The following is a 15984-nucleotide window of genomic DNA, read 5'->3' on the forward strand; positions in this document are numbered from 1 at the left end:
TTCCCTAGCGTATCCATATTTTTTGTCCGTATCCATGTGTTTCCAAAGCGTATCCGTATCCATATCCAAGTTGTCCGATACGATACTCGATACTGATACTTTAATCCTTGAGTAGACTACATGAGGAACATACACATACACATACACATCCATGCTCATGCCATTACCCAAGTATTGATCATAGCTATATGGGGTCTTGGGTACACCTAACTTTTGGCACTTTTTCACACATATTGGCCACTCTTGGACTTCAGTGTATATGCACATATATATAAATAGATATATAAGGATAATATGTAAACATACATATATTAATACACATAAATAGTTTTCAAATTAATTTAGTACCTCTATACATACACATATACTTGTATGTATAGAGGAGTTCTGGGTCTGCCCAGGCATGTGCAGACCTGGGCTTTAGTTCAGGAGTTCTGGGTCTGCCCAGGCCTGTGCAGACCTCAATTTAGGGTGGCCTTTAGTTGAGGAGTTCAGGAGGTCATTCCTTATGGCTGAAATCTATATGGAGAGTGTTATTTCATGATTCTCTGTGGGCTTCTTGAAGCATAAACATTACTATATTTCCTTCTGCCCTTTCTGTGCATCTAAGACCTGGCAAAAAAAATCTCTTTGATAGATGAGATGGCGTTGCATTCTAATTGGCTAATTGGTGAAGGTCAAATCAAATTGTGCTTAGACAAATGGCTAAACACTAGGCCTCTTATTGATGTAGCCACCAGAATTGAAGGTGTTAATGTGGATTTAGAAGTGAATGATGTCTTGGATGTGGATGGGAATTGGCATCTTGAGGCAGTGGAGTACCTGTTAGAGACAAGTATACTGGAAATGATTAAGACATCAAAAGTGAGCATCACCTCCAGACCTGATATGATAGTGCGTTGGACCACAAATGGTAAGTTTACTACTAAGTCAGCATGGGATTAGAAATCATCAAGACAAGGTGGATTGGCATAAGGTGCCACAGGACAAGGTTTTGCCTACTAAAGTTGCTTCTTTAATTGGAAAGCTATGACAGGAAAAATTGGAGTTGATACTTGATAGAGACAAAAAATAGACAGGTATTCCTATAGCCTCTAAGTATGTGTGCTGTAGACTAATGCCCATGGAAGATACTAACCATCTCCTTGCTCAGAGTTGCTTGGCAAGGAAAGCGTGGAAACTATTTAGTGCTCGGTTGGGAGTAGAATTTATAAAATGGCTCCCTATTTGAACCACTTTGGTACTAGTTTCAAAATGCTACTGAAGAAATAGTTGGTTAGCCACGAGTGTGGGGTTCCATACCAACACTCAGGCTCTAGTGTGTGTGGTTTCATACCCACACCTAGCTGTTTCTAATTTCTTTTATTAGTAGTTTCTAATTTCTTTTATTAGAAGTTTCTAATTTCTTTTATTAGAAGTTTCTAATTTCTTTTAAGTTGGGCCGGCTGGCCTTATTGTTTCTATTTTTTGTTTATTTCCTATTCTTGTAAGGAACCTAAAGCTATAAATAAAGAAGTGTATGGGGCGGCAGATCATTAACCACCGAACCCCTTCTTTCTTTTCTCCTCTCTTCACTCTTCTAACTCTCTCTCTCTCTCTCTCTCCCCTTTTCTTCTCTTCGAACCTGTATTACTTCTCTAATACAGTAAACAGTTCTTCTTCTTCTTCTTCTTCTTCTTCTTCTTCTTCTTCTTCTTCTTCCAAGTGCTACATGTCAGGAAAAACGGTGGGCTTTTGTGGTTGATTTGGCTGCTTGCTATATCACCTGGGAATTGTGGAAGGAGCGTAATAGAAGGAAGTGGGAAGGCAGTTTTAAATTTTCCCAGCATGTTATAATAGAATAGAGAGGTTGGTTGCCGAGATGTTCTCTCTTAAAAGATATTCTAGTCAGCTTTCAATGCTTCAAAAGATCTCCCTGGGCAGTTTGGGTGTTCCTGTTCTGATTACAACTAAAATAGTTCCCAAAATAGTGCACATAAATCCAGTTTTGGAGGGATTCTACAAATTAAATGTTGATGGAGTATCTCGTGGGAACCCAGGCATTTTGGTGATGGTGGTGCCCTCAGAGATGGTAGAAATCGATTTGTGGCAGTAAAGTAATTATGTAAGTGATACTAATCTAATGGCTGAAGCTTGGGCCCTACTTGAGGGTTTGCAGCTAGCTAAGGTGCTTGGTATCGATAAGGTGAAGGTAGAAACAGATTCAAAGGTGCTGCATACTATTATCTTGAATGAATGCACCACACCTTGGCACTTGTGGTACTGGAAGGGAACCTGCTTGCAAGTTTTATCCAGCTTGGAGATAACTTTACATCACATTTACAGAGAAGGTCAAGTAGCAGACGCATTGGCTAATTTTGGCTGTGATAACAGTGACACAACTTTCCTTAATAGTTTTGAAGATTTGCTTAAACATATATACAAGTATATATTTAATATATAAATAATATATTGCAGTGCAGGCTAGGCCAGAACACAAAAACCTAGGCCCAAGCCTGGAAATTTCCGGCTGGCTGAAAATGATCACCCCTAGCTCCGACTCCACAATTTAGTTATTAGAATCAAAGTAGCACTAGAAGACCACTTTGTTGCTTTATCTTTTCCCCCTTAATTCCACATTCTCGGATCAGATGTCTATTGACTTGATTTTCAATTCTAGTTCAATATCCTAAGACAATCAAGATGGTAGGGAGAACTTCAACCGAAGACTTAAAACGTAAATAAATAACTGGTTGTTTTCAGTTACATTCATCATAAGCTCTTTCTTTTCACAATCAGGGCACACTTTAAACCCAAGCCTTTTATTTAACATCTCTAGACCCTATTATTTGAAACCACACTAGTTCCTGATAACAGAAAACCAAAACCCTAAATATACATGTATATACATACAAAAATGGCTGATTCACTTGAAAATAAGGGCTAATTGGAACAACTTTATTGGGGGGTGAGAAATGAAAACTATATGTAAAAGTTGTATGTAGAAGTAAAAAAAGGGGTTAGGTGGTGAAGGCCAGCCTAACAAAGGGAGCTGTGTATTGTACATAACATTCTTTTACCATAATCAATGAAGTCCAAAATTAATGTATAGATAGTTGTTAGCATGTGGTCCCACACTTTATTTTCTGTTTATATCTTTATGTTATTTCATGGTAGTTATGGTAGGTAGGCCATATTTATTTGTTTTTTTGTTTCTTATGTAGGCAGCAGGGGTATTAGTGGAATTCCACTAATATTTTAAATCATAAATATAAATAGATTGGTGAGGCGGCCAGACACAATTAACCACACCCTTTTTCTTTCTCCTCTTCCTCTTCTCTTCTTCTCTCTTCTCCTCTTATGTTCTTGGTTTATTCTTCTTCTTTTTCTCTCTGAGTTCACATCAGAAAACAAACAACTTTTGTTTCTTTTATTCAAGTTGGTATCAAAGCTGACCTAGGGCAGAGTAGGGTTCTCATGTGAGCCTGATCTGGTTGGCTGCATGAGAACTCCTTAGAATTGGAAGTTGCATCATCGCCTGATTCTTGGAGGTTGCTGGAGTCTTTGGAGATTGCCCAGCAACCAGGAAGGAGAGAAAACAGGTAAGCCTAAGATTAAGGTTTAAACTGAAGTTAAAGGTGGCAAACAGTTTTCTTCTGAGAAAATTTCTATTTTTACTGAGACTGACCTTGATTAGAGGAAGTTTAAGCCATTCTGGAGGCAGCGATTGATGGATTTCTGTCTTCCCTGTTATTTTCTCTAGGGTTTTCAAACCCTATGATCAGTTTTTGGCTCCTAGGCTTGTTAATCTGACTGAGAATAATTTCTGGGTTGTGTCTTTGATTGTGGATGATTTTTGGAAGATTATTATTGACTGAGAATGATTTCTGGGTGGCTGTTTTTCAATTGTGTAGGGTTTTCTGCATAGAAAAAGGCAGTTCTAGATTTCCTTCTTGAAGTTTTGGCCTGTTAGAAATTGGAGAAGGCTGGAAATGAGTTAAAAGACTCAAGGGGAAGGATTTTTAGGGGCTAGAAACATGACTGAAAGCTCTTTTCAGATTACCACTGTTAGGTTTGATGGAACCAATTACTTGGAATGGGCCCAATCAGCTATGATGGCCATTGGGGATAGAGGTAAATTAGGCTATGTGACTAGGGATACAAAGAAGCCAGCCATGGAAGACACATCACATGCCAAATGGGTTCAAAAGAACTATTTGGTGATGACTTGGCTGTGCAACTCTATGCAGCTTCACATTAGCCGAAACTACTTATGGACAAAAACAGCCAAGGAAATTTGGGACAATATGAAAGAGACATACTCCCAACCACTTAACGTTTCTAGGGCTTATGAACTGAAGTGTGAAGTGAATAATCTCAAGCAAGGGGAGAAGCCAGTCTCATTTTACTTTACTACTTTGAAGTCTCTGTGGCATGAAATTGACCACTTGGAGACAATTGAGTGGGAAAGTCAGAAGGATGCAACAACATATAGAGACACTTGTTGGAAGTTGTATCCCCATCTTATTCCGATAAGACTCGGAAATAAGAAGGGAAATACCAATGTGGCAGTTACTATTGATAGTGCATCCTCTTCCAGCACAAGGACCACATCCCTAGATGCCTTAGCTATTGTCCAAGCTGCCTTGACACAATTGAAGAGTGAAACTGGTACTTCTGGATCCCCATCTCAGCCACCAGCTACTGCATTTGCTACTCCCACTTCAGCCTTCGCTCCTTCGGGTACAAGAGCTACAACATATCATACATCAGCCCCAAGTAACACTAGACCTTTTTGGGTAATAGCTTCAGGTGCTTTTGATCATATGACCAGTTTATCCACCTTGTTTACCACCTATTGTCTATCCTTTGGCAGAGACAAAGTATCTATTGTTGATGGCTCTATTGTGCCTATTTCTAGCAAGGGAGACATTAGATTGTCTAATGCTATCTCCCTGTCCTCAGTTCTACATGTTCCTAAGCTAAGTGCTAACCTGCTTTCAATTAGTAGTATTACTAATAATTAGAACTACTTAGTGACCTTTTTTCCCTGATCATTGTATTTTTTAGGATTTGGAGACAAGGAAGTTGATTGGAATTGGCTGTGAGACGAATGAAGTCTATCTGCTTAAGCATCCACAGGGGAAGGGCAGTGAAGTTGGGAATTTATTTATTTCGTAGTCTTTGAGTCAAATTATGCTTTGGCATAATCAATTATGTCATTTATCTTTTGGGTCTTTAAAGAGTCAGTTTCCTAATCTGTTTAAATCAGTCCAAGTGTCTAGTTTGAGGTGTAAGAGTCGTGAACTTGCAAAAGATTGTAGATCAACTTATTCTTTGAGCAATAAAAGAAGCAATGTTCCTTTTAAAATTGTGCATACAAATGTTTGGAGACCATATCATATTACTGCTATGGGGGAGGGAATGTACAGATACTTTATGTTGTTTGTTGATGATTATACTCGTTTCTCGTGGGTTTACCTTATGCACTTTCAAGACGAGGTCCCTACTTTGACCCATGCTTTTCATCAGATGGTGTTGACCTAATTTGGAATTAGGATCAAAATTCTCAAATCTGATAATACCAAGGAGTATTTTGCAAAACCCTTGGCCTTATATTTCCTTGATCATGGGATCATCCATCAGAGCACTTATCCTCCTACACCTCAGCAAAATGGGGTTGTTGAGAGAAATAACAGACATATCTTGGAGGTAGCCAGAAGCATCATGCTAAACTCTAATGTTCCCATACATTTTTAGGGGGATGCTATTCTTACAACTATATACCTTATTAACAGAATTCCTTCATGGGTTTTAGACATGAAAACACCATTTAACATCTTGTATCCAGACAAGGACATGTTCACTATTCCCCTTAAAACCTTTGAGTGGACTTGTTTTGTTCAAATCCTTGAACCCCGTCGCTCTAAATTTGATCCCAAAGCTGCCAAATGTATCTTCTTTGGGTATGCATAAAATAAAAAGGGGTATTACTTTTATGAGGCTATTCCCAGGAGACGGTTTGTGTTTATGGATGTCACATTCTTTGAGGATGTACCCTACTATCATAGAGTTTCTTCTTAGAGGGAGAGCAATTGAGGTAAGTATTCTACCCCCAAAAATTCCATTACCTATTCCAGTCACTGAGGGGAGTGTGGTGAAGAGGATTGTCAGAAGTGCAGGGAATTGGAGGTAGGTTGATTTCAGTTCTCAATAGTCCAGGCCGACCCCAATCTCTTCTACAGCTCCAGATCCAAGCACTACCACCACAGTTGAGCCCACAATTGCAGATGACCTTGATCTCCCAATTGCAATTCGTAAAGGGAAGCGTCGTTGTACTTCATTCATTGCTCATTGTATCTCCCAGTTCCTTTCTTATGATTGTCTTCCACAATCCTATAGATCTTTCCTAACATCTATTGCTATTATTTCTATTCCCAGAAAAGTGCAGGAAGCCTTGTAGATACTTGAGTGGAAAGAGACAATGAAAGTAAAAATGGATGCTCTTGTTAAAAACAATACATGGGAGTTAGTTGACCAACCTATTGGGTATAGATGGGTGTTTATAGTGAAATAAAATGTTGATGGCTCTGTAGAGAGATATAAGGTCAGATTGATTGCAAAAGGATTTACACAAACTCATGGCATAGATTATTTGGAAATGCTTGCACTAGTAGCCAAGATGAATACTATCAGAGTACTATTATCCATTGCTGCAAATTACTCATGGCCACTATTCCAAATGGATGTCAATAATGCATTCTTTAATGGAGATTTGCAAGAGGAGGTGTACATGGAGTTTCCCCCTTGTTTGTATAGTACAGAAGTAGGAAAGAAGGTGTGCCGGCTAAAGAAGAATTTATATAGGCTAAAGCAATCTCCAAGAGCCTGGTTTGATAGATTTAGACTGGCTTTGGAGAAGTTTGGTTATATCTAGGCTCAATCAGATCACACTCTCTTCTTTAAGAAAGTAGATTCTTCTTTGGCTCTACTTGTTGTCTACATAGATGACATTGTAGTGACAGGAAGTGATATTAGGGAGATTGACTCTCTTAAGTAGCTTCTTCACTAGGAGTTTGAAGTGAAAGATTTGGGGGAACTACGCTATTTCCTGTGAATTGAGGTAGCCTGATCTAAGCATGGCATTTTTGTCTCCCAAAAAAAGTATATTCTTGACTTGCTAGAAGAAACTGGGAAATTAGGAGTTAAACCTGTTGACCCACCCATTGAGCTGAACCATAAGATAAGTGCAGAAGGTAGAGAGCCTCTTGAAGACAGGTTTGTGTATCAGCGATTGGTTGGAAAACTTCTTTATCTTTGCCTAACATGACCAGACATTTCTTATGTTGTTAGTGTTGTTAGCTAATACATGCATTCTCCCAAAACCACCCACCTTCTTATAGTGGAAAGGATACTTACCTGCATGAAGAGATGCCCACAGAGAGGCATACTCTACAAAAATAATGGTCACATGAAGATAGAAGTATACACAAATGTTGATTGGAATGGATGTATTGATGATAGGATATCTACCTTTGGGTATTATGCTTTTGTGGGGGGAAATCTTGTTTCTTGGAAAAGTAAGAAACAAAATGTTGTTGCCCGTTCTAGTGCTAAAGCTGAATACAGATCCATGGCTAATGGTGTGGTAGAAGTGTTATGGTTGATTGAGATCTTTACTTGATGAGTTGGGTGTTGAATATGAGAAACTTCTGATGTTATACTGCGATAATTAGACTGCCATTAACATTGCTCACAATCTGATACAACATGACAAAACTAAACATATTGAAGTGGACCGACATTTTATCCAAGAGAAAGTTGCATCTCAATAAGTGTCTTCCCTATATTGCCTCAAATGTGCAACTAACTGATCTCTTCACTAAGGCAGTCATTAAGACTAAGTTGGAGACAGATTTACGCAAGTTGGGAATGACTAATATCTATTCCCAACTTGAGGGGGAGTGTAGAGATAGTTGTTAGTGTGTGATCCCACACTTTATTTTCACTTTATATCTGTTATGCAGGAGAGAAGAATGGAAGAAGAGAGAAAAGAGAGAGAGAAGAAGAGAGAACTGAGAGCAAAAGATACTGCTGGCGGCGCAGCTTTTTTAATATATATACTAGGGCGACAGCAACTAAAATAAAAGAGTAGAAGTACAATATACCCCTGCGGTACTATACATTGGAAAAATAACAGCTGTTAACAATATCTTTATGTTATTTCATGGTAGTTAGGGCATATTTATTTGTTTTTTTTTTTTGTTCCTTATGTAGGTAGTAGGCGTATTAGTGGAATTCCGCTAATATTTTAAATCATAAATATAAATAGATTGGTGCGGCGGCCAAACACAATTAACCGCACCCTTTTTTTTCTTTTTCCTCTTCCTCTTCTCTTCTCTCTTCTCCTCTTATGTTCTTGGTTTATTCTTCTTTTTCTCTCTGAATTCACATCAGAAAACAAACAACTTTTGTTTCTTTTATTCAAGTATTAACAATAAAAAAATACATAGAAGAATGATAAAAGATATATGACATTTTTAAATATCCCATTTACCCTAAGACAATAAACATACGTAAATTGTATGTACTTCCAAACAAAGCAATGCATATCATTAGGAAAAAGGAATTCAATCAATGTGTTTGCTATTAGTGGAATTCAATGCCATGGCAAATTCCATTGCGTACCTATATCCATTAATGGCTCTTAAGATTCAGTTTCTGCTTAAATTTTTTTATCACTATGTTGTATGCTTAAACTTAAGGGTGTTTTTTTATTTCATACTAACCTTTAATGTCCTCAAGTATGAAGTAAGATCACGGATAAGTCCTTCCTTAGCGTCAGCCCTAAAACAAGGCTCAGACACAATTGGACGGTCATAACTTCCAAGGATGTCTTTCGTAATGCCATTTGCCTTTAACGTACGCCAGTAAACATCGATTTTATAGTCACTTCTTACATAGTCCAAGAGTGCCTGTTCCAAAGGAAACAAAGTATATTGAAAATTGAAATTAATTCACCAATAAAAATTTGAATTGATTCAAAGATTGTCTATAAATTACTAATCCAGGGATAGCTCAACCTGACAAATTATTACGTCATCTGGGCTGCTGTTATTATGCAATTTTTGGTGCCACTCTTCCATCATCCCACTCTTGCAGTCATTGTTTCTCTGATAATGTTGAAATAGCACAGTGACCGCAATTATCTAACAAGAGACCTAACTTGAAATGAATTGTTGTTTCATGCAAAAAGTAAATAATAATACCTGAAGCACAAGTATTTCATCACGGATTCTCTGACCAACATCACCCTGACCTCCACGGCCAATGCAGGTCATAATTAGTCTCACAATTTCTCTATCATTGGGTTGACTCAAATATATTTTTTGCAGCAAATCCGTAAACTTGTCTTGAGCTGCACTAATCTCACTGCAGAAACAATGTTCAAAAAAACGTTGTTATTAACAAAACATTGCTGTGCCTCTCCAAGGGTTGTTTGTAAGGCATGATTCTGTTGATACTGTCAGAGTTTGATCTAAGTCTGTAAACCAAGGAAAAAGAAGAGACAGCAGTAGATTTGTGGGTGTGTCCAATAGAGAGATCAACACCCTAAGAAAGATATTTATATTAAACTGTAAAAGCACCAAATTGTCCTTAGTGTACAAGATAAAATAAAATACAACAAGAGGTAAAAATACAAAAATAGCCTCTTCTACATTCATATTTTACACAAAACATATTTTCTAAATTAAAATATTATCATCAAAATATTTTACACAAGAGACAGACTAATTTTGTTCCTCTATACTTCCAGAAGAAGCTGCATCACTTCAAGAGACCTTTACTCTAAGGCTGTTTGATTGCTCAGAAACTTTCACTTACTTTAGTGTAAATGCATGAAATTGGCTTAGTGCAAATTCTAGTTTACTTTTGCTTCAGATTTGGCCTTGTCTTGTTTGTTTTTGATAAGTAAAATAGTAACTAAAATGGTGTATTCACACTTTATATGAAAGAGGAAGGTTATTTATTTAGTAGTAGTATGACAGGAAGCAAAATTATGTGTTCCCTGATTTATATGAAAGAGGAATTAAGGTAGGAAGAAGGTTCTGCAAATTTTACCAGGTGAAAAAACAGACAAAAGTTTAAAATTTTCATCAGGTAGGGTGTAAATCATGGTCACAAACAAATGGGTGCAAAGCTGAATTGGGCACACTTCATGAATTGTTTTCCACGAAGAGAATAAGGAGTGGGGACCAACTTTATCATCCCAGCCATTACCTTCCAACCCATGAATGCTTGCTATCACCTTGTGCCACAACCTCTCTCTCTCTCTCTCAAAGGGGAATCACAACCATTTACATAGCAAAGCAATGTTTCTGAGGACGATGTTCCCTAACCCTAAGTATCCTTCTTCCTTAGGTTTTCTAACTTGTTCCCACTTTTCCAAGTGATCCTTTTTTCCTCTCCCGATTCCCAAAAAAAGTCCCTCATTATTTCTCTAAATCCTAGTTGGGGTGTGGAAGGTGGAGAGGAAATAAATAGGAAGATTTGCCAATGTAGCTCTGATCAGAATAATTCTCCCCCCCCCCAACGATATGTAATTTGTCTTCTAAAGGGCTAATTTCTTAGCGAACCTTTCCACCATTGGTTCCAAAACTCATCACTTCTAGTGTTCCCTCCCAAAGGCAAACCTAGGTATATTATAGGCCACTATCTACTCTCACATCCCAGAACCTTAGCAAATATTTGCACTTCCCCATCTTCCATGATGATTCATGAAATCCCACTTTTACCTCAATTAATTCTCCCACAAAATCATCGATCAATAACTTCAGGTTTCTCACCATTTCCAAGTCTATACCTTTACAAAACAAAATTGTATCATCAGCAAATTGGAGGTGGGAGACTACCACTTCGTTTCTTTCAATTCTCCACCCCCTAATCAGACTCTGTAAATATGCTTTCACCACCACTCTGCTTAGTACCCCTGCCACTATGATGAAAAGGAAAGGGGGAAATGGGTCTCCTTGTCTTATTCCTCATTTGGCTGGAAAAAATCTTTTTCCACACCATTAATGAGGATTTAATAATGAACTGAGCTAACACAACCTTTGATCTATAGTCTCCATTTTTCCCCAAACCCAAGTCTCTCTAATGCTTCCAACAACACTTGCCACACCACTAAGTTATAGGCTTTCTCTAAATCCACCTTGCAAACCAGACTCTTCTCTCCGTTCTTCCTCTTTTCTACAACACATTCATTAGCCACCAAGATTTGATCCACAATTGGCCTTCCTTCCACAAAGGCCCCTTGGAAGGGAACGATCACTGATGGAAGGACCACCTTCAGTTTCTATAAATAAGACCTTTGAGATGATCTTATAGAGACTCCCAATTAGGCCTATTGGTCTAAAGTCTTTTTGGGCTTTTGCCTCCTTCTTCTTTGGGACCAAAGCTATAAAGGTGGCATTAACCCTAGGGGGGATCTCCCCTCTAAGGAAGAAATTACTAAAAACTTCCAATAGGTCTATTTAAAAAAAAAAAAAAAATCCTAGCACTCTTTGTAGAATGCCATTGAAAACCGTCTGGTCCTGGGGCTTTTGATCTCTCCATCAAGAAAATTACTTTCTTGATCTTTTCCAATGATAAATTCCTTTCCGAATATTGTGCTTGTTCCTTTGTCACTCTATCCCAACCCATATCTTGTAGCCTTGTACTACCCCCAGCTGAGTCTACAAATAGGGATTTAAAATGATTCACAAAGATCCTTGTACTCTCTTGGCCCTCTCTTGCCTCCTAACCCTACACCTCCACACTGTGAATGGCATTTTTCTTTCTTCTACCATTTGCAAGTGAGTGAAAAAACTTGGTATTACCATCCCCTTCCAACAACCATTTACACCTAGATTTTTGCCTCCGACAAATCTCTTCTTTCCTTAGTATCTTTTCCAGTTCTTGCTTTAGTTTCCAACTTTCCTCCCTTTCCTCTTCAGACAATGTTCTGAGAGCCTCTTTTTTGTCCAATTCTTCAATCCCCGAGGTCAACTTCCCACTTCCTAAGGATCGGATTTATTCCCACCAAACCTTCAATCTTTCCTTAAAAGAAGGATTTTCAAACCACATATTTCCATAGTATACCTACCAGGTTCTACCAAGTTCCTAGTGAGTGAAACTTATTCGAGTTCCATTCCTAGTGACTATATCATTTACTGCCACACTTAGTGCAGCATTTGTAAGATAAGCAGCAAAATCATGTCCAAGAACATTAATGAGCAATTGTTCATTTTGGAAACACTGTACTATCAATACAAGGCTTGAAAAGCATATCCTCTTCGATATTCTCAGAACATCTCCCACTCCTCATCATCCTCACCAGTCACCACCTACCTATCTAATTCACACAAGCCAGGTTACGTTTATAGATTATACCATGTGTACTTTCAAACCAAGATTGATGAGGGAACATGTAGCAATCTCACTTGGGGCGACAAGTTCCATTCCCAATTGACCCTTTTCCCAAAAGTATTTGCTTCATAGACCTCCAAATCTTTACCAAGTATCTTCTCATGAGAATATCTGAACTGAGCTGGTGTCAAATTATATGGGAAAGGATGCCACCCACCAGGCTCCATCCATCACCTGAGCTACCGGATAAGGGGGTGAATTTATGAACCACTGAACCTGTTGATGAGGTGGGTTGGCCTAGATTACGGTTCATTTCCAGTTTGTCCAAAGAATCCTGCAACATTCAAAGCCTAGATTATAGTCCCATTAATTCCATGGCAGTGAGACAGTGGCAAGGATTTCTTCATTGTTGTGTTAAACAGACTAAGAAAGAGAGGGCACTCAAGCTACCAGAGTTGTAGAAGGATCAGTTCTTGCTAGGTAAAACTAGAAAGTGAGAAGAACAGAGATGGAAGAAAGATTTCTTAGGGAAGGAATGTCTGTTTATCAAAGAACATGCCAACCATAGATGAAGGAACATTAAAGTCCTTTGTAAATTAAATTTGATTTTTATCTTTCAAAGGAAAATTAGAGGTGAAATAGTATTAATTGCCTGATGTTAATGACTGAAATTATGTAAGCCACTTCCAATGTGGACTCATTTGGATTTTTCAGCAAGTACAAGCACATACAATCCAAAGCGTCTCTAATGCATCATCATCAACAACAGCAACAAAATTGGACTTTTTAACCACATATGTGCTTCCTTTGTAGGACAAGTTGTGAAACCACCTTTCATCTAACAGTATTTTTTCACTTATGCGAACAGTATTTAGAACTTTTTTCTTTCTTTCTTTCTTTCTTTCTTTCTTTTTTCTTTTTTTTTTTTTTTTGCTTTATTTGATGCTAGAGGTCTCCCCCTTCAGATAACTTGTTTCAACCAAGTTTTTTCCTATCCAAGAAAGAAATGGAGGAAATCTTGTGGAAGAGTACAGAGTATCCATATTATGGCCCAATCCAGCAACAATGAAATACTAGGATTTTTCAAGACAAATATCAATCTAGAGAACATTAATTGACTGATAAAAATCAAGAATTTTTTATTAAGACAAGAGAAGAATTTTCATGATTTTCTGCAGATGATTCATCAGAAGCTGGTCTATTGTGGCATTGAACTTCAATAGAAAGAATTAGAACTGACACAACTTAGACTCCTCCATCACAACGAAGAATAAAGTTGAACTGTTATGGCTGCAGAATTGGAAACCCCAGGGAATCACATATAGGTGGTGTTTTTAGAACCATGAGGGAGATAACTTTACTGATGCCAGGTGAATACCCACTGGGATAATTGACAGTCTCAATTTCTCTAAGGGGCTCTATCTGGGGAAGTAGGGGAGCACTATTGGGCCAGCTCCAATACAACTGTTAATGTGTGTATGGAGACACATGGTTGATTTGTCTTAGATCAACTAAACGTGATACTACAGCATGATAACTAAGGGTATAAGATGCCTACTTTCTATACACAAATTCTATTAGAAGCCCCTGAATATAACAAACATAACAACTGGAAATATCAAGGTGACACACAAAATAAGTAGAATAAGTAATCCCAAGATTTTGTACCAAGTATAGAAAATTTTAGAAAAGAAAAAGTAATAGAGATTACATCGGTGTGTGTGTGTGTGTGTGCATGAGAGAGAGAGAGAAATCATAACTCTCAGAGAGAATCCAAAATCAAAAAATGAAACCCATTAAGAAGAACGAAACTTTTTACCGTGGTTTCACATTATAATTTTTATTCCAAGTAAGTTGCCTGGATGTCATGAACCTCAACCAAACGAATATACCAATAAGCCCCAATTGGCCTTCATTTTTACATCGTTCAGTTAACTCTGCTGCAATATTGAACCTGTGCCAGGTAATAATACATAATTAAAAAAAAAAAAAGGAAACAAAAGAAATGCAAGATGCAAAAGCAATTGTTACAGTAACTCCACAAAGAATAATAGTTTTCCAGTCATTGTTGTGATAACTCCTCAAAAGATTTGACCTGGGATGTTTTTTAATTCTTTAAGTTTTATTCTTTATGATATCTAATTGTATAATGTTATTTATTATATCTTACAATTACTTTTTACACACAATTGCAACTATATATACTAACAGTAAAAATTATATCTACCAAAACTAAAACCGAACTTTTTTGAGGAAAAATTTAAAAGCTACTAAAAAAATATGCATAACACTAAATCATTATATTTTACTTGATACTTGCATAGAAAAAACATAAAATATACAATAAATTTATTTTTGAGTTTCTATGCACCAAATGAGCTCTTACTTGTGTTTCTTTCTTGTTTAAAATCTAAACGCTAACATAAATCACAAGGAATCTAGAAATTTGAGTTGGTGAAGATCAAAAACTTAACTTGAAAGAGTAAAGTAACTTATGTGATAATCAAAGGATCGATAGTTTGACTAGAATTAGTCACCTAATCCAGAAGAATCGTGCATATTTAGATTCATCATGGGATCCATACACTGGAGAGTAGATCCATATCAGGGGGAATCAAGGGGCCACTAGGACATCATCAAGTCATGCAAATAACAGTATTGCATGGACATGGGCAGGGAATTAAAATCTGATGCATTTACAAGAGTCTAACTTGGCAAGATAAGAAAATGTGAACTCACAACCACATCAATGAAAAAGCATATGCTATTAAAATAGTTGCCTTTGTTACTGAGTAATGTTTGATATGGAAAATGGCATTATATTAGCTGTTCATTTATGTCAAATAAGCTGGGAGATAAAATGAAAACGTAGTGTAAATGTGTCCTCAAGAATCCATGGAGTGTCAGACTCTTACACATATCTGACACAGACATGTTGTCCATTTAGAAGAGACCATTCAACACTGGCAAATAATACCAAGAAGAAGAGGAGGAGATTTTGGCAGTACATTTCAGTCTCTTTCCAGTTGTCAACCAGTGTGACATGGGTTGTCTACTCCTGCCTTTTACCTATATATGTAAATAAATAAACGTGCAGCTCAAAATTGATCCAGTGTATATAAGTGCTGATTCTGATTCATTCTCAACCTAAATCAATATGCAACCACTAGTCTATTTTTCTCATAAAAATAAAGTTTATGTATTTATTGGTCATTGCACCTAGTCTTTGTATTTTGGGCTAACCTGTGCATCAAGGATCTCTGGGCATCTTTCTCTCTCTGAGATATTTCATCAAGCAACCACTTGACAATACCTTTGCTGTCACCTTCACCCTGAATATATTTATTAGGCAACACAATTCAGCACCAAGAAAACCAAATCAGCCCCATATAAACATCAGAGAAGAAGATGAACTGCAGTACATGAGAGTCATGCTAGAACAATAGGATAAAGATTGGGCGTCATGATACAAAGAAAAATAAACTTGAGGAATAGTATTGTGTCCAATTATATTAGCTGAAATGGTGGCACCTAAAATTAATCAAATATAATGAAGTATAGAAACAAACTTAAACTTCGAGACAACACTTTCTAATT

The 15984-nt window shown here is 37.3% G+C and overlaps 1 protein-coding gene across 6 annotated transcripts in view; it reads right to left on the bottom strand.

The window, feature by feature from the left end:
* Window positions 1–15984, bottom strand: part of LOC104595539 (phosphoglucan, water dikinase) — a 54125-nt gene that overhangs the window by 26103 nt on the left and 12038 nt on the right. For all 6 annotated transcript variants that reach the window (XM_010256296.3, XM_088887862.1, XM_010256301.3 and 3 more), the window contains 5 exons: window positions 15631–15719; window positions 14207–14341; window positions 9249–9411; window positions 9063–9152; window positions 8769–8954 (listed from right to left, as the gene is read on the bottom strand). In XM_010256296.3, coding sequence (XP_010254598.1) covers window positions 8769–8954; window positions 9063–9152; window positions 9249–9411; window positions 14207–14341; window positions 15631–15719 — 663 coding nt within the window. The remainder of the gene's footprint in view (window positions 1–8768; window positions 8955–9062; window positions 9153–9248; window positions 9412–14206; window positions 14342–15630; window positions 15720–15984) is intronic.

This window comes from Nelumbo nucifera, chromosome 5 (genome assembly GCF_055504915.1).
Source record: "Nelumbo nucifera cultivar China Antique chromosome 5, China Antique-T2T, whole genome shotgun sequence".
NCBI lineage: Eukaryota > Viridiplantae > Streptophyta > Magnoliopsida > Proteales > Nelumbonaceae > Nelumbo > Nelumbo nucifera.